At 42.5% G+C, this 26609-nt stretch overlaps 1 protein-coding gene across 1 annotated transcript in view; it reads right to left on the bottom strand.

Moving 5' to 3' along the window:
• The window catches only part of LOC122562785 (RNA-binding protein Musashi homolog 1-like), a gene marked incomplete at its 3' end in the record, with an annotated part of 143819 nt that extends 118222 nt beyond the window's left edge, over positions 1–25597 (bottom strand). The window contains exons 1-5 of the mRNA XM_043715965.1: positions 25363–25597; positions 25018–25058; positions 24534–24615; positions 24211–24295; positions 11263–11304 (exon numbers count right to left, since the gene is read on the bottom strand). Coding sequence (XP_043571900.1) covers positions 11263–11304; positions 24211–24295; positions 24534–24615; positions 25018–25058; positions 25363–25424 — 312 coding nt within the window. The remainder of the gene's footprint in view (positions 1–11262; positions 11305–24210; positions 24296–24533; positions 24616–25017; positions 25059–25362) is intronic.
• Between the last annotated feature and the right edge of the window lie 1012 nt (positions 25598–26609).

Genomic DNA, 26609 nt, shown 5'->3' with positions numbered 1-26609 from the left:
AGCACCATCAGCAAACCAGACATTGCTTTCCCTCAGCAAAATGTGTGGCCTTTCCACTTGCACGGGATGCTGACTCTAATAACCCAATGTCTCTGCAACCACCCCACAACCAACTTAGCTGTACTCTCAGAACTGAATGATACGCAGGTGCCTGTGTTAGACTGGGGTGGACAAAGTTAAAAATCACACAACACCAGGTTATAGTTCAACAGGTTAATTTCGAATTCCAACGCTCCGAAAGCCTGTACTTCAAAATAAACCTGTTGGATTATAACCTGGTGTTCTGAGAGTTTTAACTCAGAACTGCAGGTATAGCACTCTGCAGTCAAAGAGACTGAAATCCAATTAACAGATTCATGAAAGCCAGCAAGGTTTTTAAAAGATTGAACCCAACAAGTTGGGAAAGAATAGGGTACAAAAATTTATTTGGATCCAAAATTTGGCTGGGATGTGCGGAATTGAGAGAGAAAAAAATTGATGGCGATCACGTGCATGTGGAATTTCAGAATGAGCCAGTTAACACCAGAATGTGAAAAGGGGAGGTTTGGAAGGAGGCTAATTTGACAGGTAAACACTACCACAGACCATTCGGAGTAAATGGCCCATTTCTGTGCCTCAAATTCTATGTAATTCTATATAAACAAACTAATTCCCATCTTCACAACTACCTTCCATTCAAGTGCTTTCCAAATTGGGACCAAAGTTGAGCATCCCTTCTTCACCCCAACATAATCTTGTTGGAGTCACATGGTTCAGGCCCAGGTCTTACCCCAAGTCATGAGCACACAAATCAAGGCCAACTCTCCAGTGCAGTACACAATGGGTGCTGCACTGTCTGCGGTGCCAGCTTTTAGGGCTGCGAAACATTCTATTGCACTCTAAAAGCAGTGGAGTTCGGTTTTTGAAAAGGATAACTTCAGAATGTCATTATTCCTCAAACAACACAACAGATGGTCTTTATCACATAACTGTGGGAGCTTGCTGTGTGAAAACTGACTACTGTACTTTTGGGATTTCAAACATTTAACATTGGTTGAAAGAGAAGTCAAGGTGGTTTGCAAAGCCCTATATAAATGCAAGGCTGGTCATCTCTGGGAGCAAACTGCAAGCTTGGCCAAGTTCAGATAAATCATGACTGGGAAGGAAGTTCATGTGAAGTATAAGCACCAGTAAAAGGAAGCTGGGTTGAATAGTAGTAGGCTCTAAATAACATAGATCCAGCTCTGACCTTCCTGCTCTGTAGCTAACTTTGATTTTGAATCGCTAGGTGTCAGCCACCATCATGATTTAAACATTGAGCCATAGCAGGACAGAAATGTAAGCCCTAACACCAACAGCCTATATATAGGATGGAGCCAAGAACATGCTGCATGCTATTAGCTTACAGGTTGACAGTGTGTCAACAGGGTTTCAGTAAAAGGTACACTGATCAAGAATAATTCTCATGTGTCATATCGGACTGTGAAAAGCATTCACAACTCCCAAGATTTTGACCTTCCAACCTTGGACAGAGTCTTCAAAAAGAGTACCACAAGCTACATAATGCCAGGATAAATTACTGGGATTCTCTGATCTCTCATTGAGCGCAGTTGGAGTGGGACATTGGGAAATAGTGATTTAAAAACATCTCATATGAAGGGTACAGGTACAACATTTTAAGTGCTTTCGTTTAAGCAATTCTCTTTCTCCCTCCCTCCCTCCCCCCCCCAAACAAGTGAAGAAAACCAGTGGCAGCCATACGTTTACCAACAATATCATCAGCAGTGCCTAATCAGGTTGTTAACTATATTAGCAAATTGTGGTCCCACAACACATTCTTAACAGTATCTCAACAAATGTAGCGGACAATACTTCAATTCAGGAACAAAAAACCAGGATTGATGAATCCCCCTCTTGAAGCTTGCAATCGCCCTCTGGATTTCACCCTGATTTACACTGGACTGGTTATTTTTTGATTTGAACCCTCCAGCAGGCCAATTCTTTCTTTTACATTCCATTTCTGACAGAACAAGTGCTTCAGTTTTCAACCAACTTATCATCCAGACAGTCCTGCAGAGATTTGGTAACAGAGACCTGGGGCTAGAAGCCAATACTTCCAATTTTATGGTTCAACTGATCACTTTGATAATAAAATGGCCCGGCAGCTGCATCAGAAACTCCCCCATGAGTCAGTCAGCATATATGCTCATAGCTGAAACCACAGTGAGCAAAGGCTCAGGTTAAATCACAGTCTTCTACCCAAGCCAAGCCAAAGGCATTCATCCCAGTTGCACTGCCCTCCCTAATGTCCCAATGTTATTATGAGGCAAGGAGGGCAAGTGGAGTTAAAACAAAAATGCACCAATGTCACCAGCCATAGGCAGCAAGCAAAGAACAGCAGACCAGAAGTCACTGGGTGCGATGGGAGTAGAATCCAACAAGAATGGATCACAACTAAGGCAGCGTAGAGTGAAGAGGCTGAGCACTACAAAGGAAATGGAATCCACTAGATTGCAGATAGCAGGTAGAACAGGACCATTAACAATAGAGCTATCAAAAATTGGGAGGTCTGTTTAAGCATTCCAGACTCAGCTGAGAGTGACAACATCCAGGTCTTCTTTCATTCAAGTGACACTTGAGGTCACCAATTTATTATGGTGAGAGTTCACAGGTACACAGTGGGCTTTGACATAAGCAGCCAAGTTAAACTGAAGAGCTGGTTACATTGTCAATCAGAGGCCAAGGTGTTTGTTGAGGGATGCAAAACATTAGCACAAAATAAGTTTTATTTAAACACTTCAGACTCACTTTATTTTTGTTTTCCTTTTAGATTTTGTGCCATGAAAACATCAGTCCACGCTGCTCGGTGTATCCCTGAAATTAAAACCACTCTACCGGCTGCCTTCAGCTGTGTGAAGATCCAAAGTTTTGAAATTTCCTCCCTAAACTTCTCCATCCGTCTGTCTGTCTTTAAGATGCTATGCAAAACCTGCCCCTTTGAACATGCTTTTCGTCACTTCTCCTAACATCTGCTTCAATTTCTCAGCATCAAATACTGTACAATAAGATTATAACGGCAAGATAGAATGTTTGACATTAAAGACATGTTACAAAATACAAGTCATTGTGCTGAGCAGGGATCACTCGAGCAAGGTACTGTCTTACAGGCAAGACACTAAACCAAGGTCCCCGCATGCATTTTGTGGTAGGTAAAAAATCCCATGGTACTACTTCAGATAAATTCGGGTTTTCTTCCTACTGTCCTGGCAAATATTTATCCCTCAAAAAACACCCACACAGACTAACTGGTCATGGTCGTCATTCAAGAGATCTTAATGTATGCAAACTGACTGCAACATGGATTACATTGTAAAAGTATTCAATTCATTTGAAAGCAATTTGGGATGTCTCAGGTTCTATTATAAACATAACCCATTGGGTGGAACTTTGTCAGCAGTGTACTAATTCTGATGGCAGAACTAATGTGCACCACTTCTTCTCTCTCACTTTTCCCAGTTTTTCAAGCAATTACAATTTAATCCTACAGAGCCTGTGGTATAGACCGGTAACGCAATTCTAAATGTTGCCACCATTGACAACCCTACAAGTAGAGGAAAAGCGATGAACAGGATCCTGGTTAAACAGGGTGACTCCGCATCATACCCATAACTTCCCTTCCCAATTCCACTACCATTAGTGCAAAGACTTATTGAAACCACAAAGGTGAGTGGGATTTGTTGGTGTTCGTTTCAAATTTTAAATTGAACTTTTAAATATTTCCCATTACACTGGTTTCACTTCATTCATATGTGCATCATCTTTATTTGCAGAGATTAGCTTAGTCAGAGAGCTAAATATATCAGCACATCATGGTTGGCACGCATTGATGATTCCAGAGATCTAAGGGACACTTCTTATTTTGTGGAAGAAATAAGGTTTTTTTTTGTTTACTTTTGAATGTTCATAGAGTCAGATGTACAGCACAGAAACAGACCCTTCAGTCCAACTCAGCCACACCAACCAAATATCCTAACCCAACCTATTCCCATTTGCCAGCATTTAGCCCATATCCCTCTAAACCCTTCCTATTCCTATACCCATCCAGATGCCTTTTAAATGCTGTAATTGTACCACCCTCTGCATGAAAACATTGCTTGGCAGATCCCTTTTAAATCTATCCCATCTCATCTTAAACCTATGCCCTCTAGGTTTGGACTCCCCTACTCAAAAGACCTTGGCTATTCACCCTACCCATGTCCCTCATGATTTTTAATAAACCTCTATAAGGTCACCCCTCAGCCTCCGATGCTCCAAGGAAAAAAGTTAAACCTATGCCCTCTAGGTTTGGACTCCCCTACTCAAAAGACCGTGGGCTGTTCACCCTACCCATGTCCCTCATGATTTTTAATAAACCTCTATAAGGTCACCCCTCAGCCTCCGATGCTCCAAGGAAAAAAGCCCCATCTTATTCAGCCTCTCCCTATAGCTCAAACCCTCAATCCCCGTAACATCCTTGTAAATCTGTTCTGAACCCTTTCAAGTATAACATATTTCCTGTCACAGGGAGACCAAAACTGCACACAATATTTCAAAGGTGGTCTCAACAATGTCCTATAAACATAACATCCCAACTCCTTTACTCAATGCACTGACCAGCAAAGGCAAGCATGCCAAACAATCTTTCACTATCCTGTCTACCTGTGACTGCATTTTCAAGTAACTATGAACTTGCAACCCTAGGTCTCTGCTCAGCAACATTCCTCAGTGCCCTACCATTAACTGTATAAATCCTGCCATAGTGTGACTTACCAAAATGCAACACCTCACATTTATCTAAATTAAACTCCAACTGCCAATCCAGTGGCCCATCTGATCAAGATCCCATTGTACTCTGGAGGTAATCATCTTCACTGACCACTACGCCACCAATTTTGGGATCATCTGCAAATTTACTCACCATGCCCTCTATGCTCACATCCAAATTACGTAAGTAATGAAAAGCAGTGGACCCAAAGCTGATCTTTATGGTACACCACTGACCAAAAGCCTCTAATCTGAAAAACAAAATCTCTATCACCTCCTCCTACTTTCAAGCCAATTTTGTGTCCAATTGGCTAGCTCCCCCTGGATTCCATGTGATCTAACCTTCCAAACCAGTCTGCCATGCTGAACCTTGTTGAATACCTCGAAGTCCACACCAACAACACCTACTGCTCTGCCTTCAGTCTTCTCTATCAGCTCATCAAAAAAAATCCAATCACATTAGTGAGACATGATTTCCAACATGTAAAGCCACGTTGACTCTCCCTATCAGTCCCTGCCTCTCCAAATACATGCAAATCCTGCCCCTCAGCAACCTTTCCAACAACTTACCCACTACTGACGTAAAGCTCACCAGTCTACAGTTCCCTGACTTTCCTTACTACCTTTCTTGAATAATGGCACTACATTATTCATGTTGGTATCCAGTGTTGTACTTGCCACGGTGATTCTCAGTTGATTCTCTCTGCATTGTAAAGGAAATTGTTCAAGATTGGTCTCAGTGGGGGTCACTGAAATGATACAGGTGAATTCAAAACACGGAAGGACCATGCCAGCAATACCTCTAAAATGGGCCCACATTTAGACAGTACAGATCCTGCCTCTTACGGACTCAATTTTTTTTGGAACGTTTACTGACAATTTCCATCACTCCTCCCAGGATATCAGGCACTCCCTTTTCACTCCATACTTTCTTTTCCCCTCCTCAACCTTTGTGGCCCAAAGCCTAAGTATAGCTGTTCTCCTGTTGGAAATTTTACATTCTGCTACCTCGAACACACCAGGTTTCCTGCTCTCAGCCCATTGAATTGTACCCCATCTATCAATCTTCCTTCTGAGCAATAAAACAGTCACCTTTCTCTGCTAATGCTATACATTGTTAACCACAGGGCACCCATTCATCTGAAACCATTGGGGGACTACAAAACCATAGGCGACATCAGGGCAGAGCTCCATCTTGTCCTCAATCAATACAAATCAACACATGAATAAGCCATTTGGCTCTTCAATACAATGATGGCTAATCTGATTACAGCCTCATCCCCAGTTTCCTGCCTCTCTCAACATCTTCAAATCCCTTGGTAGGCAAGAATCTATCTTTTCGTTAAAAATATTCAATGACTCTGCCTCCATCAATCTCTGGGTAAGAAAAGCTCCGTGAATAAGATTCTCATCTCTGCCTTAAATGAGACCCCCTTGATTTTAAAACTCTATTGCCTAGTTCTGATCTTTCCCATTTGTGAAAGATCCTTTCAGCATCCATCCCATCAAGACACCTCAGGATTTTGCATATTTCAAGAGGAAAATGAATCACCTTTCATCCTTTTAAACACCAAAAGAATACAGGCCCTTCCTATCCAATCTTTCTTCATAAAATAAGCCCCCACATCCCAGGATTCAGCTGAGTGAATGCGCTCTGAACTGTTTCTAATGCAGTTCACCCTTCCTTCAATAAAGACCCCCAAAACTGCATGTAGCATTCTAGATAAGGTCTCATCAATGGCCGATACAACACAAACAAAACATGCCCAAACTTAATATTCCATTCCTCTTGCAAACATTTGATTTGCTTTCCTTGTTACTTGCTGCATCCATATACCAACTTGGAGAGATTCATGTAGTGGAACACTCAGATCTCTGTCTCAGAGTTCTGTAATCTTTCTCCATTTAAAATAACATCCTGCTTTCCTATTCTTCCTGCCAAAGTTGACAAGTTCACACTTCTCCCACAATATACTCCATCTGCCCATCTACTTAACCAATCTACACCCCATTACAGGATTTAAAATGTCCTCTTTCCAATACCCATGCGTACCTATTTCCATTAAGAATTGCTGAATTGCAATATGAAGAGAATCTAAACTCACGTTCAACTCTCTAACCCAGAGACACGTTGAGCAACTGCAGCAGCAAGCCTACAATTCCCCAAATTGAAGCAAGTGTTTCAGTTTCAGTGGCTTCATTGTGGTAAAAGTTCCCAATGCACTTCACAATTAGCACGATCAAATAAAATTGGACATTGTGGCACAAATGGGCAACATTTAGTCGAAGGTTTTATGCAGTCAAAAGGCTGAGAGATTTAAGGTGGCCAACTCTAGAGCTTTGAGTCTTTGAAGCTGAATCCACAGCCAACAGTTGTGAAGCCAATGAGAATGGAGATAAAGCGGTGGTCAGATTTGGACATGGTATTTCTAATCTGGCTTCATACTCATGGTATAGCATGGCTTCTCAACATACCTGCAGGTTGGATAATTTCAAGGCGATCCGATGTCACCAAACAGGACTTTTATGACTAATACCTCAGTAAACAGACAGTAATTTATTTACCAACTACAATAATAAAAAAATCCCATGTCCGGAGACAAAGCGTCAAAATCGGAGATGCTTCATCACCAATGAAACATTTGAGCTATGTTCTGAAAAGCACTGCCTGAAAAGCTAGTGGTAACATTCAATACTTTCTAAAAGTGAATTGATCAAATAGTCATAGAGCTGTACAGCATGGAGACAAATTCTTTAGTCCAACTCATCCATGCTGACCAGATATCCCAAATTAATCTAGTCCCATTTGTTGGCATTTAGCCTATATCCATCTAAACTCTTCAAATACCCATCCAGGTGCCTTTGAGATGTTGGAATTATGTCTGCCTCCACAACCTCCTCTGGCAGCTCGTTCCATACATGCACCACCCTCTGCATGAAAAACCTTACGTCGCTTTTAAATCTTTCCTCTCTCACCTTAAAACGATGCCTTCCAGTTCGAGACTCCCTTATCCAGGGGCAAAGACCTTGTCTATTCACCCCATCCATGTCCTTCATGATTTTATACACCTCGATAAGACTACCCCTCAGCCAACTCTCCATGGAAAATAGCCCCAGCCATTTCAGCCTTTCCCTATAACTCTAATCATCCAATCCTGGCAACATGCATGCAAATCTCAAGTTTCACAACACCTCTGCTATAGCAGGGAGACCAGAATCTCTCTCAGTATTCCAAAGTGGCTGAACCAATGTTCTGTACAGCTGCAACATGACATGCCAACTCCTATATTTAATGCACCGACCAGTAAAGGAAAGCATACCAAATGCCTTCTTCACTATCCTATCTACCTGGACTCCACTTTCAAGGAACAATGAACCTGCACTCCAAGGTCTCTTTGTTCAGCAACACTCCCCAGGACCTTACCATTAAGTGTGTAAGTCCTGCTCTGATTTGGTTTTCCAAAATGCAGCACCTCACATTTAGCTAAATTAAACTCCAACTGCCAATCCTTGTCCCATCGGCCCATCTGATCAAGATCCCATTTTACTGAGTTAATCTTCTTCACTGTCTACTACACCTCCAATTTTGGTGATATCGGCAAACTTTCTACTTCTTATGTTCACATCCAAATCATTTACATAAATAACAAAAAGCAGTGGACCCAGCACCAATCCTTGAAGTACACCTTTGGTCACAAGCTTCCAGTCTGAAAAGCAACCCTCCACCACCACCCTCTGTCTTCTAATTTTGAGCCAGTTCTGTGTCCAAATGCTAGTTCACCCGGAGATCTAACCTTACTAACCAGTCTATCATGAGGAACCTTGTCAAACACTTTACATATAGATAATGTTCACCACTGTGCCCTCATCAATCCCCTTTGTTACTTCAAAGAATTCAATCAAATTAGTAAGACATGATTTCCAACACAAAGCCATGTTGACTATTCCTAATCAGTCCTTGCCTTTCCAAATACATGTACATCCTGTTCCTCAGGATCCCCTGCAATACCTTGACCACCTTTAACCTCAGACTCACCAGTCTATAGTTCCTCAGCTTTTCCTTACCACCTTTCTTAAATAGTGGCACCATGATAGTCAACTTCCAATACTCCGGCACCTTACCTGTGGTTATCGATGATACAAATGCCTCAGCAAAGGGTCCAACAATCACTTCCCTAGTTTCCTACAAAGCTTTAGGGTACACCTGATCACGTATCCCAGGGATTTATCCACATCATGAGTTTTAAAATGTCCAGTACCTCCTCCTCTGTAATATGGTTACATTTTTCAAGACATGGCTATTTATTTCTCCAAGTTCTCCAGCTTCCATATCCTTCTCCACAGTAAACACCGATACTTGAAAATGAAACATTGCATGGCCAATGGGAAAGAGATGGGGACAGGGACTGACTGAATAGCTCTTTAGAAGCAGCACACTGGCCAATCCAATCAGCCTCTATCAGAGTGCCCAAGACAGTTAAAAAGTTCAGAAGTGCAGCGTAAAAGTAGATATGGACCTTGGTACAAGTGCATCCTTTGCCACTGGACTTCCCTGCTGAATTAATGATCCTGATGCAAGAGACGTCTTCCACCGTTAAACTGTGACATGCTGAAAATACCCTTCACTTCAGCATGTGCAGCACGAGAATCAGAGTTCTTGGCATTCAGCAAGATGGTTGTGGCAGTTAAGCCACCACTTTAATATGGATGACATGTCAGAAGGAACTTGTAAGCAGCTTCCTAAAATGCTTATCAGCAATTAACCAACAGCATATTAAGGCAGAGAGAGAGTCCCCACAGAGCGGCACAGCAAACAAACTCAAATGCAATTCGACAGAAAACAAAATGAGAAATTTTAATTACACAAGCCCCTCTCCAAGTCAACCAGGTCTGAATGCAAACAGTGGCATCCAGTCGTACAATGAAATACCAAACAGTGCCAACCTATTCTGAACACAATGCCAGGGGGCCTTTTAAAACCAACAACACATTTCCATAAACTCAGACATCATGCAAGTTTCACAAATTAGAATTACGGAAAAAAACGTCAATGGTGAGAAAGAGCCCATTCATTCAATCAAAGCTCATCCCCCCACTCAATAACTTTTGCCATCCATCATCCAGTTGCATTTTGGCTGGCCAACTGGAAAGCACAACCAGGAGCGATGCAGAACAAACTGCCAGCTTACTATTATTCACCTAACACCATCAAGATATTTCTTCTAATAGACCCAGCAGGTTATTTAAAACACTTATCTTTTGAAGTAACAAACTTTTTCTTTGCAATATTTCTGATCCAAAATGCCTCCTAGGCTGCTTCCACACTCGTACCACAATTCGCTTGGGAAAAGACAGACCGTCCAGGAAAACGGATATACAGTGACACCAGAATTTCCTGGCCAGCTACACATTCTTCCATTATGTGGTCATACACAAATTTAATGAAGTTACCCAATTCAAGCCAGAGAAGAGAATATTTTCTGGAAATGGCTATAGCTCTTGGTATTTGACAGCCTTAAGTGAACTCCAACACTGAGCTCGGGATGAAGTGATGAAATGGGTCAGAAACACCAACCTCACCATGCAGTACATTCACCCAGTGAGCAGTGAACAACAATTTCAAACCAACAGACCAGGAACAGAAACTTCACCTAGGATTACAGACATCACTGTGACTCAATTAATTTTCAGGTTACTGACTTGCTAACCCAATCAATTTTTTTTTCCCTTTGGCACAGAGCCCTTTCCTAATAGCCCTACCTTTGTGATCCTATTCGAAGATGTATGCAGAAGTTATTAACCGATTTCTTCTCTCAGGAAAACATTTTAGCAATTGTGTGCTAAATCACACTGCAACCCAGGTTTGGTTCAACCAGATATTCTTCTCTCTTACCAGTTATATACAGTACATCTTGGGTGAAATGCTTCTTACCAGAAACATTAACTCTTACTCTCTCTGAACCTGCTGAATATTTCCAGCACTTCCAGGTTTTAGTCACAGCTCACCTTAGATCACTGCTACTTCAGAGGGTTCCCTTTGATGAAAGTAGGAGGCTGCTTGGGAAAATGAGGAACACAGTGGAGGCCAGTGGCCCTTGGGGACTGGAATCTGTTGGTGGTTGGGGCAACCCTACAGACATCACATCTGATGCCTCCCATGGTGACACAGCCTGTTGCACACAGTGTGGATAAGGTACGCAGCTGGAAGGTGACCGTGCAATTGTATCCCAGAACAGTCAGCACCTTCAGGAAGGCGAGTGAAATGGGGGAAGGGGATTGGAACTAAAACACTGGCAACCATGTTGCTTCATGCTTTGCAGCCGTCAGGCCAATGCAACTCGTTAGGAGTTTGGGAAAAACTAGGACATGTGGAAACCTGATCATTACTTACAGACAATTGTTCCGTTATAGTCTCTAAACAAGGTCAGATAAAAAAAACATATACAGGAGATATCAAGCCAGTACTGACAAGGTTCTTACCTTTGGCTGCGCTCTACGTGGAAAAGCCACTTTAGGATCAATCTGCATTGGAGGAAAAACACAATAGAAAATTAAATTTTCAGCTCGGAGATTAAAGTTGCTATAAGAACAACTTTGCAAAATAAGGGAACACCCAGAGAAACAAAGTTATTTTCTGTAAGCAAAATAGGTGGAACCATAACTCCATTAAAAAGCCATTTGTAACAAATTCCAGGCTGCTCTGTTTCAGCTTAACACAGCACACAAATGTAAAATACAGATAAACTGACTGACTTTAGGGGGTTGGGGTGGAGGGATACGATTTCACAAATGCTGAGGAGGTGGGGGGGGGGGGGCATTGAGTTCTTCATATGCAAGAGTCAATAGCAGGAATAGAAAAGGTCATTATTGGATCAGGCTAGTAAGGTTTGGGCAAAATCGTTGTCCTCACCCTACACCCACTTTCCAGCAGGAACACTTAGACAGCAATTCACTATGGGTCCTTTCTCTCCAAACCAGAGGCGAAGATTAATTGGACCCCAGTTCCATCTATAACCCAACTTCTGCACAATACTCTTCCCCACTGAGGTCAACTCACTCAGGAGTGTGCCCAAGATCCTCTTGAGCCATGAAGAGCAGATCCTCAATGACGTATAGGATGGATTTGATGGGAAGGGAGACTGGAAGAACCTTAAAACAAAACCAATACCTTGGCTAGTTTCTGGAACTTTAAAATGGAGACTACAGAACTCTACAAACCCGTCCTTTGGCCCTTCAAGTCTGTGGAAGTTCTTCACCAAAACAATCCAGAACTAAATCTCACAGACCCAAAGGGACACCACAACATTGCATCTTTCTCCCTTTCTAATACGTCACCCTACTCCATCAAAAATGAAATTGTCACTCTCTCAACTAATCCTCATGCCAATAACATTCAATATTTTGTAACCTTCCTTTTCTTAAACTCGCAACCACTTTACATACACTATATTCCCCTAGTTCAAGATGTGCATGGGCCCCCACTGCTACTGAAAGGGAATGCACACGGCCAGCCAGGACCGACTGGACAAGGGAAAGATAGAAACACGGTGCAAATGCTCATGCTACTATCCACCTCAATCCATGCAAAATCCCAAAACTACATCAGCCAAAGAACTGAATTAAGCCAAATCAGCATTCACAGAAATGACTCACTGATCCACCACAGGAGTGAGTTCACCAAGCTAGGTAAGTGCCAAATGATCTATCCCTCAGTTTGCGGAACTATCGCAAGCTTCACGTGGGAGTTCTGCATTCTTATTTACACCCAGGCTAACACTGCACTTGTAATAAGATCACTACACATTGGAAAGGTGCTCTCCCATCCACTTACACACAGTAGAGGTTCCACGATCCTGCTAGTGTAGGCCATTTATTCACAATCCCACCACCAACTCGTTGTCCGACCTTCAGCAGTCAAGCATTCAATAGTCTTCACTGAGTTTTGGAATTCCTTCTCAAGCTTTTCCCCTTCTACTCCATAAAGCCTTCCTCTTTGACTACGCGTTCAGTCATAGAGTCATAGAGATGTACAACATGGAAACAGACCCTTCGGTCCAACCCGTCCATGCCAACCAGATATCCCAACCCAATCTAGTCCCACCTGCTAGCACCCGGGCCATACCCCTCCAAACCCTTCCTATTCTTATATCCATCCAAATGACTTTTAAATGTTGCAATTGTACCAGCCTCCACTACTCCTCTGGAAGCTCATTCCATACACGTACCCCCCTCTGTATGAAATAGTTGCCCTTCAGGGGCCTTTTATATCTTTCCCCTCTCACCCTAAACCTATGCCCTCTAGTTCTGGACTCCCCAACCCCAGGGAAAAGACTGCGTCTATTTATCCTATCCCTGTCCCTCATAATTTTGTAAAACTCTATAAGTTCACGCTTCATCCTCCAACGCTCCAGGGAAAACAGCCCCAGCCTGTTCAGCCTCCCCCCATAGCTCAAATCCTCCAACCCTGGCAACATCTTTGCAAATCTTTTCTGAACCCTTTCAAGTTTCATAACATCTTTCCGATAGGAAGATCAGAATTGCACGCAATATTCCAACAGTGGCCTAACCAATGTCCTGTACAGCTGCAACATGATCTCCCAACTCCTGTACTCAATACTCTGACCAATAAAGGAAAGCATACCAAATGCCCTCTTCGCTATCCTATTTACCTGCAACTCCACTTTCAAGAAGCTATGAATCTGCACTCCAAGGTCTCTTTGTTCAGTAACACTCCCTAGGACCTTACCATTAAGTGTATAAGTCCTGCCACCTGCCCTAAATTTTGATTGATTATTCTTGTCTGATTGCGTGCCTATGAAGCAACCTGGGACATTTCACTACATTACGTTAAGTCACTAGACAAATGAAAGCTACAATGTAATTTGCTGGCCTTGTTTTTTGATTGAAATCAGGGAGCACTATAGCAGATAAGGACAGCTTCAATGTCAAACAGGTGGCATACAATCAGCCCAAGAAGGCCCTTTTAGCACCAAATGACCACTCCATCACAGAAACATTACTGTGGTGAGTGGGGAAGGCTGGGAAACATAAGCACTGTCAGCTGGTCACCACATTAGTCACAAATCAAACTAATCAGAGAGAACTGAGGCTGGAACAATCAGGCAATTGGATAGAGATTGAAGGAGGGAAATAACTGAAATCAGGGATTCTGAATGAGGCAAAGAAAATTTGTGGTTTGAAACATTCAGCAAACAAAAGTAAGGGGAGATGGTGGCTTAGTGACTCTACGCTAGCAACCCAAAGACCCAGGCTAAGGATCTGGGACATGGTTTCAAAACCCACCATGACAGCTGGTGGAATTTAAAATCTACAATGTAAAGTAACAATGACCAAGACCACAGCATCAATTGCTATAAAAACCCACCTGGTCCCCTAAATGCCCTTGGGGAAAGAACTCTGCTATCCTTACCTAGAATGGCCTATAGGGGACTCTAGACCTACAGCCGTGTGATAGATCGCCAACTGTCCTCAAACAGCCTAGCAAGCACTCAGTCCGAGCAATTTGGGACGGACAACAAATGTTGGCCCTGTTAGTGACTCCTGCAGCCCATGAACAATTATATTTTGAAAGAATTCACTGTGCTGTATGGTAAAAGTAGGGAACCTGCACTGTGATGCAATATCAGATATTGTACTATAACACAATCTGAGTAACAGTACAGGAAATCCAGTGATGGTTTCAAAACACTCAGTGGACAAGGGCCTATCTGATGTAACCCTGACCTATATCAGCCACAATTCAATCCTTGGTTTCTGTTTAGTTATTTGAGGAGCATCAATGATACTTTACCTTTTCCCCAACAGTCTGCTTGAAGAAGAAAAGCAAGGGTTTCACACAATGGATTCTCAAACTGCTTTACCATAAAATAGTTTTTCCGTAATTTTTTTTTTAAATTATACTCACAATCATCCTACTCTCAGTGATAGTTGGACAGCCTATTTATTCAACTTCCTCTGGTACCAGACAGAGTGACTCAATGAACATACTTAATTCAGAAAGATCCTGCCAATTTTTGATATGTGCCAGTTCATGGAAATCAGTCTTGCGATATTCCTGCAAGTCAAGCTATCTCACCAGGATATTCAGTAGGCACTAGGCCCACCCTGTCAAAAATCACAGAGACACCTCCACATACAGTCTGACTCTTGCATTCCTAACGTCTCTGGTCAGGAATTTCTTACTTAGAAGTGAGAAATTCCTGACAAGACTTGCTCTTAAAAAAGGTCAGGATTGATGGCGATGTGAAGTACATCAACTCTCAGTGTTGTCTGCAGCAAATGGGAACTAAACCAGTCTGACTTTATTTTCCATAGCTGGTCCAAGCAGACCAAAAAAGATCGGAGTCCCACCTCTGCACTGTTGAGTTAGCTGATCTCAGTTAGGTCCAAGAATAGGGCACTGCAGTTGGCCTCATGGAAATCAGAGTAGGCCATTCAGCCCCTTGAATCAGTTCCACGATTTAATTAATTCAGGGGTTCTTAAACAAGGGTCCACAGTTCAGTGAAAGGTTGCACCAAGAATGGCTAATAGAAACTGGAGTTTCATTTGTCCTCTTAATCGCATTCCTAACTAATAATCTTTGCCTCATTTTGAAGTTAGAGATGGCCAGTCAGACCTTTCGGTTTAGTTGGCTCCCTATAAAGTGCTAATCAACACAGCGATTACAAGCAAGATCGGGTCAGGGAGAATATTGTACTTCGACACTATGCGGTAGTTTAATTCGGACTCGCAAGAGAAAGCAATGGGCCAAAAGGTACTATAATGCAACAAGGTTATCAGCATGAAGGAATAACAGATTTCTTCAATTGATTCAAAGAGGAGCAGCGCCCACTGAATAATGACTAACTAGCGGTAACAATGGAGTCACCAAAGGAAATCTTCCCCTTCTCACCTACTCACTTTGGTGGTTACCAACAATTCTGGGCTTTAGAGACTAGGTTCAGATCACATTCTGTTAGTTTGACAGTTGACTGATGATTGCAAAAATAAATATTATATATCAAATTTATATAATTAGTTTAAAGGCTATGGAATTAATATACAATTGAGTCTTAAATTATTCATTTAATAAATAGATTTAACAGTAAGAAGTAGATTTCCTCATTCAAAAATGAAGTGAAATATTACAAGAACTGAGATGATGAATGTTCAATAGCTATGCATTCCCGTCATGATTGTTTCCTGAATTATCTGTTGCCTAATGTTAATTAGGCACAAATCAGTGATGCATCGAAACCCAAACTGAGTATCTGTATAGAGGACCATTTCTTAATTCTATTACCATGCACTATTAGGTGCACTGATGCAAGGAAGAGTATTTTTTTATTTTAAAATTTTTTTTATTTTAAAAAAATCCCTCACCTTATGAATGAAAAGCTTTTGTGTCCTGTTAACAAATTACCTATAGTTCTCAACCCCCCTCTATATAATATTATCAAAAGACTGCACTGGAGACTGTGCAATCAATTGTCTATTCACCTTTGAAAAACAAAATTAAAACAAGGATCCATGTTTAATCGTCAAACTAATTTTCAGATCTTAAGGAACATCAGTAGGACCTTTATAACACAGGAAATGTGTCTCAGAACTTAGCCCAAAGAATTGCCCAAATTAAATCATGGCTGATCTAAACTTCAGCTCCATTTGCCCAGTTTTGCATCATATCTATTGACACCCTTATCTAACACCACACTACCAATTTCAGTCTCAACAGCTCAGTTGACAGACGGTCATTTTTGTAGGACATTGGCAGGGAGAGATGAAGAGGCATTCGGGAAATGCATTACCCTGCGTGCTAAGCAGTCTGTGCTCATTTCACTTCTGAGTGGCCTTTCTCTATTGTCCATAAAATCAAGATAATACACCCACAGTTTGGTAGGTTAAAAAAATGAATCAATTGCATTTCTGCCACTTTTCACTATCTGGTGACCACTGCACAAGTGTAGACGTTAAGTGCAACAGGATTAGGAGTCAGCTCACACTTAGGGCCTGGAATTGTGCATGAAGTTAAGTGAAGTAATTTGGGAGAAGTCAGCCCCTGTGTAAGGAAAGGCATAGAATATTGGAGACAGCATGAATGCAGTTATTATTCCAAACTTTCACACTTCTTGATGGCCACAATACCACTGCAATTATTCCAAGACTCACGGTGTATGGGCAAAGTCTATGAAATGTGAAAGTGGCAACAGTAAAAAGTCTGCTTTCTGAAAGTCCTGAAGTTAAAACAGTTTGTATCACATTCAGTAGTGTTTTTTTTAATATAAAAAGGGCCTTTATGTCCCCACAATGCTCCATAAGAACAATGCACTCTCTCAAACTTAGGTGGTCTACCTGATTACAGTTAAGCCGAGCTTGGTAAAATAAACAGGTTTTGGATTCGCAGCATTTAAAAAGGGATTGCCCTTTTTTTTGGATGAAGAAACTGTTGATCTGCTTTTGTTGGGTTGCCATAGGCACAAGGAATTAGACAAAACACCCTGAAGAGCCACGGATCCTGGGACTTTAAGAAGCTATTTCACCTTTAAAAAAAAAGTCAACCCCGATGCCAGGTTTGGTCCCATCCAAGTATTGTGCTGGTGCCATGCCCGGTAGTTTGTGGACCGATAAAAGTCTGGCACTCAGGTTTACAAATTCTCAAAGAATCAATTGTTGAATAACCAGATAGATTTCTCCTGGATTCCTGAATCGTGCTGGGGAAACAACAAGCTTACAATTGTCTTTAAACACAATTGTATGAAACAGAAATCTGGGTGTGTTGAAAAGAACTGTTCAACACACTGGTTTTAATGTAAAAATAGCTTTTGTAGGTCAAACAGAAAAGCGATTAGATCCTATTAAATGGGCAAACTCAGTCATGACAGAATTTAGCAATTTTAAAAATCAATATTGCATATTGCAAGCCATATTCACCTGCATTCCTTCAACTAACATAAAGAAAGCTTTTAAAAATAAATTTGAAGGGATTCCAAATGTCCCACCCTCACTTTCCAAAAGCTTTGAATCTTTTACTGAAGAATGGTTCCATGAACGTTCCTTCACCCAAAAGGATATTATCAGTTTGCAAGCCTCAGGAGTCAGAAGGATGTCCCAAGTAATGTCACTCTCACCCAGGGTCCAGTAGGGGGTGCTATGAAGCAATCAGAAAACAATAGTCTTTTTTCCCAAACCCAGGAATGCTGTAGCCCATTGTAGCATCCAGAGCTAAAAATGTGTTGCTGGAACAGCGCAGCAGGTCAGGCAGCATCCAGGGAACAGGAGAATCGACGTTTCGGGCATAAGCCCTTCTTCAGGAAGGGCTTATGCCCGAAACATCGATTCTCCTGTTCCCTGGATGCTGCCTGACCTGCTGCGCTGTTCCAGCAACACATTTTCAGCTCTGATCTCCAGCATCTGCAGACCTCACTTTCTCCCCATTGTAGCATCCACAAGACTCTCCAAAAAACTGAGATCTGTGAACTCAGCCTGTGCCTTGGACTAAACTATGAACCTTAAGCAGCTGCAAGGCTTGAGGACAGAAACTTCAATCTGTCTCGATCATCTTAAATTCACAAACTGGATTGCCATGCGCACAGAACCGCAAACAGATCTCTGAAGGTTCAAAATGCTGAGTAATGAGATAGTAAGTAGAGGAAAAGGTGTACATTGCAGCCTCTATTTCAAGCTCAGTCCAGTCAAGGCTGAGATGAGGACAAGTGCCCAAAGGTTCAATCTGCAAACTCTCTCCTCACCCAGTCTCATCCTGTTCATAACCTAGCGCGATTCCACAGTGAATCAATTAACATTTAGTATGTCATTTGTTTTCAAATGCTAAAGTCTCTAGATGCCCAAATAAAATACAAACACAAACGCATACTTTAAAAAGCATTAATTGTGCAGAGATTTTCAAAAAACAATTCCACAGATCATTCTAGGTCATTTCATTATCAAGCAAGCAACGGTATATGTATCAATATAGTTTCATTTTTGCAGCTTCAGGTTTGAGCCAGTTACAAACAGTGTATTGATCTCCTAATTCACATCAAAATGTATTCAGATGTGACATGGATGGTCCAGACACCATGAAGTACAACTCACATTCAAAATGATGCCTTATTTTTCTCTTGAATGGTTTCATTTCCCCACACGTCAGCTGGTTCTGGACAAACGTCCTCAGAGTCTATACAGAGTTTGAGGTGGTCTTACAAACAATAGGAAGTGGGAAAATCAATCAGGCTCCCATGTTGGAAGTGAACAGCAGGAAGAGTTGGGTGCAAGTGGCTTTGAGAGTTTTCAACCATAAATCCATATACATGAAGTTTCATGGGCATCGAAATCTCCTGCTGAATCCTAGCTATCATTAACCCCCACACCCTTCCAACAAACACCACAAATGTATTCTGAGTGAGGGACTTCAACCTCCATAACATCTCGACGATACGATCACTGAAGGTCAGAGGGCACAGCTGATGACACAACACAAGGTGAAAAATGGGGTGACTTTGTCCTCACTAATCTGTTCTAGATTCATCTGTCAACGACTGGACTAGGAGATGTGACCACCTCTTAGAAGGACCGAAGGGTCTGTTTCCATGCTGTACATCTCTATGACTCTATATGCAGACCTAGCATGTCTTGACTCTAAAGACACATTCTTTTGAACTGTGTGGCAGGAACATCAGTTGTACGAATGGGCAATAGATGGTGATACCCAAATCCCTTGAAAGAACAACTTGCTTAATTTAATAGATTTACAGATCTTTTTATTCATTACAGAATCTTTTGTAAATTCCTTCCTGAAACATCAATGTTGCTGGCAATGCCAACATTTATTGTCCATCCTTAATTATCCTTAGCTTACCAAGCCATTTCAGAAAGCAGTTAGGGGTAAAACACATTGCTGTGGATCTGGAGTTGTATCTAAGCCAGGTCAGGCATGGATTTTCTCCGAACCAGATGAGTCTTTACAACAACTGAGTAGCTTTTTTGATTATTAATCAAATTAAATTTAAATTCCCTCAGCTGTCATGATGGGACTTAAAATGATTCTGTCTCAGAATCATTAAGCAGGTGTCTAGATAACCCAAACACTAATCATTGTGACACCATGCCGTACCCTTCCATTAAATTAGATTTCCCAGGACCTGGATGTCTGAAAATAAGGTGCAAAATTGATAATGCTAGAACACAAGGCAAATACATGCTAAACGGAGCAATGGAAGCAACATGGTAATGAAGAGATCCCACAACCAACAGATGAGGTCAAAACTCTGCAACTCTGCTCCAATCACCACAAATGATCGTACTCAAATAGACTAGCTACTGCTCCTCACCTCTCTCCTCAATGATGGCAGAACCCAGCACAACTGGAAATAAACTAAAATTGAAGTGTTTGCAAAACCTTCATTTATAGCTACCAAGTGAGAATCTTTCTTGGTCTCTTTCCCAGGTGTCCCACCACAAAGGTACCATTCTTGAAACAATTTGATTCTTTTAGTCAAAAATGGCTGAACACAGTAAAGGCCATGGTTACCAATTATAGTCACAGCTCTAAACAAGTTGTTCCAGCACAACAGTGGCATCTACCCGACAGTGTGGAAAATAGTCAATGAATTTCCTGTCTATTATTATGGAATAAATCCAATTCAGCCAGCTATCACCCCATCAGCTGATTCTCAAACAAAGACATCAAGTGCTTTCAGCAATACTTATTCTCAAATAACATTCCCAAGAATGGTCAGTTCGGGTCCATCAGGACACTCAGCTCCAGACCTCCTTACAGCCTTGGTCCTTTTACGAAGGACAGAGCTGAATTCAAGAGGTGAAGAGTGATTGACTGGCCTTAACACCAAGCCAAGATTTGGTAAGGTGGTGCACTAAGATATCCTAGGAAAACTGATTAATGGGAATCATCAAAAATCTCCTATGGGTGGAGTCATACCTCGCACAAAAAGATAATGGTGGGTGGCTGTTGGAGATCAAATGTCTCAGGGTTACGATTTTTATCAGGAAAAGTATTTTAATTCCAATATCTTCACAGAATTGTTATGATGCAGAAGGAGGCCATTCAGTTCACGGTGTCTGAATCAGCTCTCTGATCATTTTAACTTATTGCCGATTCTCCTTCCCTGTGACATTGAACATTGGATAATTCATTAAATAGAAGCAATGCCATCCTGAACCAATTGAACTTTCCTCCACTCCATGTCCAGGCAACACATTCCAGTCCCCAGTTACTCACTATGTAAATTTTGCACCTCATGCACTCATCTTGCAGTTGCCTCTTTCGTAAAAGGTTTTGAACCTGGCGTTTCTGGTTCTTGATCATTTACTACCTGAACAGTTTCTCCCTTTCTATTCTATCCAGACCAATGATTTTTAAAATTTCAATCAAATCTCTTTACCTTCTCCCCAGCAGCAACTCATCAAGGCTTCCTTGATAGCACCTCACACCTACAACTACTACCATCAAGAAAACAGTTTTATGGGACCATCATCCCCAAGTTCGCCTCCATTTCACACACAATTCAAACTCGGAAGTGAATCAATGTTTTCATCCTGAACTCTCTTCCATTAGACAAAAGTAGGGCTCTTCACCAATGATTGCGATGTTCAATGCCACATGCAATTCCTCAGAACCTAAAGCAATTCACACACCTTGACCCATCCAGGATTAGGCTATACAAATGACAAGTGACATTCACATCACAAAGAAAGATGCCAGGCAGAGAGTGTAGCGGCCACCCCATTGACATTCAATTGTATTATCAAAATCTTCCCTCACCTCAAAAACCGAGGGTAAGCATGAACCAGAATCTCAACAAAACCAGCCCTCTAAATACTACAGCTATCAGCAAGCTTGATAGTGGGGACCATCGCTCATCATCTCTGTGCCACCAAGGTATAAGTTTTATGCCAGAATGCATGCAGCTCCAACACCATTATGCAGAACAAATCAGCCCCTCATCTGTTTAAAGATCTATTCCCTCAACCATCAGCAAACCACATTTGCAGGCAGCACCATCCACGGGGTGCACAGCCACAATCCATCATGGCCGTTTGACTAGCACCTCTCACATATGTGACCACCTAGAAGAATTTCCACGACAGTTGTGCAGGATCACAATCATTGCAGTCACACCCCAGTCTGACTTGGAAGTATAACCCCATTCCTTCATTATTGCCTGGTTGAAGTCCTACAATTTCCTGCCTGACAGCACTGCAACAGTTCACCAACACCTTCCCTGGGGCAATACATGCCTTCCTTAGCATCAACACTCCCAAAAACAAAAATTAAAACGTTTCCCCATAGCCCACTTGCTGCATCTACAGATAAATATTCCATATTTGAATAAAGTAATAAAACAGTAAACACTGGCCTAGCCAACAATATCCACACTCCACTGAAAAAAATTAGAACACTAATGGAGAAGCAAAAGCCTAGTAAGTAATAAGAGATGCAGAAAACCTGAAATACTGAAAACCTTGAATAGTGCCTACAGATTTATTTCCTTTCTTTATTCCCCAAGTTCTCTCAAGCTTCAGAGTCAAGGCTGGGTCCGGGACTTTGTCACAGATCTCTTCTCAATACTACCATGGTTCGCTGATTACTCATGTAACAAAACATTAACTCGCTACAAGCCTGAGTTAACTTTCCCTAACTAGATACAAGCTTCCTTCTTCTGGCAACCTTATGAGTTTCATTTGCATGTTGATTTTCTGACATCAACCTGGACCACTGTAAAATCTGGTTTATTAACAGATCCAGTCAAAAATAAAACTAAGTGCTCTGTTCAACTAATCTCAGTCCAGACTCCCTAGTACAGAAACTCAAATGGTAAAAAAAAAATTTAAATCAAGTGTCCGAGCCACAGAATGCCCAAAGGTCTCAAGCTGCTAATGATTACCCAGGACACCCAGCTGGAAAGCGCATGTAAGTGAGAACAGTCATCTAAAGTCCTATGATTGTTCAACTGGCAATATTGCGCATCATCTGTCAGCAATACAGTTCACATATAGCATGAACTATGGCTACCTGGGCAAGGAACCTAATGATGGTTGGCAACTACCTTGGCAAGTGATCAGATGGCCATAAATTGTGAAGATCTGGAATCCACTGTCTAACAGGTGCTGGAAGCAGACTCAATAACAACGCTCAGAAGGACAAGTGGATCTATGCTTGGAAATGGAAATACAAGGGAAAGGCCAAGAGTAGGCAATGAGATTAAGTGGATAACTCTTCTAAAGAATAGCATGAGCTCACCTGGATGAATGGTCACCTTCTGCACTATATGATCCCATGATTTATAAACCATGCATGCTAATTTGACATGCTATCCCATAGCATAGTGAATCAGCCACAGTTCTACACAGTCCATTCTGAATGTCCAAATAATTTTTCTCATCTTTATTAACGCAGAATAATCTGGGGGACAATGTCTGCTAATTATAATACTCAAAAATCCTAAATGATAAATGCATAATATTTTCAATATTCTCTCATTCCCCCAACCCCTCCCAATCACCTCTACTGATCATCTTCAATAAGCTGAAAAAGCAGCAAACTGCTGATGTAGTGCTTGAGCCGATTTAGAACCAAGACCGTCACTAAGTAGATTAGTGAATAAGAATGCAAAACACGGTGTGAAAGAGAGGGAGTGGGGGATGTGACCTAAGGACGAGAAAGACAGAAACTAAACCATGAGTACACTCCGAATCCACTCTCTTGGGCATTCTGCACTGAGCTGCTGCCAGGAGACAAGCTCCAGTCCCAGTTTAATCAATCCTGCTACACACAGACCTTGCCCCGCATTCTGATAAAACTGTACAACACAATAAAAATGAAATAAATCCCTGCACTGAAGTACGATAGCACTTCACAGATCCTCAGCAAACAGATCTTTTCAAAAAGGAAGCAGGTTTTCATTCGCCTTCCAGTCCAAAAAAAGTCGGTCATCTCGTTAATGTCACTAAGTACTGGCCTGATGAATGAATGCTGACCTATTTAAGATCCCCCCCTCCACAAGCAGCCCCTGTTGCCATGGCAATGATCGCCGTGGGAACGCTCAGGCACTCTTTCTTTCTCTCTAATACCTCCCCCCCACCACATTCTTTCCCCCCCGCCCCCCAACCCCATCCCTCCCAGTCCTAAGTTTTTCTCTCTCTCACCACACACTCTGGGCTTTTGCGCTGTAGTATTTAACCAGCTGGACCTTTCAGTGTGGGAAACTTGGGGCAAACATGCGTGGATTGTTAAAGCAAACACATGACGTGAGGCTCTGCCTTTATATATCTTTGTAATAGCCAAAACTAAGGGAGAGAAAGAGAGAGGGGCGTGATTCTCAAACCTGCCGTGTCAAGAGCAACCTCTGCCACCACAGCTATTAAATTCCTTGCATTTTATTTGTTTGAAAATAAAACAAATCACCTACCGTTTTAGAATCTAGTTCATGCCTGGGTTGCGCTAGAACTTTATCTACGCCCGTTTGGTCAACAAAAGTGACAAATCCAAATCCTCTGAAAAAGCAAAGAGAGAGAGAGAAATAAAAGGCAACGATTCACGATTTAATTCGCTGTAACACGCGTCTGCGAGAAAGAGAAACACCGTGTCACAATAAGAATGGGAATGGAGTTCAGGTTTAATATGGGGAGGCGGGGGGGGGGGGGGGGGACATTAACATCCCTTTTTCCCTCCGAAGCGAAGTTTGCAAAGAATCGAGCAGAGAGAGAGAGAGAGAGAAAGACGCTCACTTACCTTGACCGCTTTGTAACAGGATCCCGCATCACCATGCACTCCTTCACGTCTCCGAATTTACAGAAATATTCCTTGAGACCTTCTGTGAGGGCAGAGAGGGAGGGGAAAAAAAAAAGAGGTGGGGGGGGGGACAAGAAATAAATCAGGGGATAACAGTCCTTGCGGGAGTGAATCGTTAAGATTACCCACTACTCAATTTCAATCCGAACAACAAGAAAGCCGTGTTATTTACTGCTACACAGATTGACACACGTTTGTCCGAGGCAAGAGAGTGTGTGATTTGTAAAAACAAAAAAGCTGCACGGTTTTAAAATGCAATCATAACGATGTGTATCATATATATACACACACACACACATCAATGAGGGATTGGTGGGGGGGGGGGTGAAATCACACACAAGAAGTCTCTGGATTGAATTTAAGCAAGAAGTTTTTTTTTAACATTAAAAAAAAAGTTGGGAGGTGTATCAGGGACCTTCCTTACCTTGTGTGGTCTGCCAGCTCAGTCCCCCGACGAACATTTTGCTAAAAAAAATATGAAGAGAGAGAGGGGAAAAAAAGACAAAGACACAACTCAGACATGGGATTCGGCCATGTTGGCACCTCACACACACATTTAAAGAAAAAAAAAGTAAGTTGGGCCGTTAACCCAAAGCACCTTTTCTTTTTTAAAAAGAAACTCAACGCTACAGTTTAAAATCTGAAGTAGTTATCCGAAAAAAAATGCTCGATTATTAGTAAGCAAATGTGATTTCTGTTTTTTTTCTTCTTTTTTTTTAAAAAAAAAGGAAAAGGCTTGAATAAATGAATTGGATTTGAGCTCCTGTACCAGGGATCGTGCTGAGAGTCTGCACTGAGCACCGAATTGGCTTGGTTAGCGTCCGCCTCCATGAGCTTCCAGTCCCAGCCAAGGCAAAGAAGGGCCCGCTTCAGCAAGAGCTGGGGATGCACAGAGGGGGAAGCAAGGGATCGTCACTGGCGGGAGGGGAGGGAAGGGGCAGCCCGGCCGAGCGGCTCCTCATGACCCGGCCTGAACCCCCTCCCCCCTCCGCCGGGGCCCCGCCCCCGAGCCGGTTAGGCCCCGCCCACTTTCATCCACCGCCCACTTTCATCCACCGCCCACTCGCCGGTAGGTCACGCCCCCCCCCCCCCCCCGCCCCCCCCCGCTGGCCGATCGCAGGCTCGCCTGCCCCCCTCCCCCCATCTCACGGCTGCTTACCCTTCAGCCCTGTCCCATCCACCCCACAGCCCCGCCCCATCCACGCAGACACGCTCCGCCCACTTCCCCGACTCCCAGTCTCACCTCCTCCTCCAACACTTCCCCTCCCCTTTCGCCTCGGCCCCGCCCCGCCGTCCTGGCCCCGCCCCCTTACCCGTATGGGCCATGATCTCCTGTTCCCTGTCGGGAGAGGGCGTGGTCTCCTTACCCCGCCTCCAACGCGGGGTCATCGCCACACCCCTTTCCCTCCACTGACCTCAGGGTTCGGACCCCGTCTCCCTGGGCAACCTAGTGATGTAACAATAGGCATGAGCGTGTTGTGCAAATTGCCATTGCTACTTTTCTCAATCGCTCCTGGATGAAATCCCACGTGGGGGGGGGGTGGCCAGGGTTAGATTCTGCATCCAGGTTTCTCCAGCAAAAAGGACTGATTTATTTTCATATCAGGAAATGGGCAAAATCTAAATATATCAGCATCTGTATCAGACAATCACAGGACAATTAATTTCAGACTATTACAGAACACGTCCTCCCTTTGAAGGTCGTACTTCATTGTGTCTGAGGAGTTGTGAAAGTTCTGTTTTGTTAATAGATCAGTTCTATCTTAAGGTATTTCTTCAACTACTGGCAGTGGGAATCATTCTAGTGTCGTGATGGTGGGTGGTCCATTGATACTCGCAGATGTAGAGAGAAGAAAGAGGTGGCAGCGCCGGCATTGGTCAGTTGAATGGCCACCTCCCCCCACAACAATCCTCTTCCCTTCCCTGCCTCCCGCTAGGATTAGCCTTTAGGCTTTTAGCGATTTTCGTTCTGAGATGAATATTTTAAAGACAAACATAGGTGGCAGATTTTCGAAG

Source organism: Chiloscyllium plagiosum, chromosome 25 (genome assembly GCF_004010195.1).
Source record: "Chiloscyllium plagiosum isolate BGI_BamShark_2017 chromosome 25, ASM401019v2, whole genome shotgun sequence".
Lineage (NCBI taxonomy): Eukaryota > Metazoa > Chordata > Chondrichthyes > Orectolobiformes > Hemiscylliidae > Chiloscyllium > Chiloscyllium plagiosum.
This window is presented reverse-complemented; position numbering and strand designations above follow the sequence as displayed.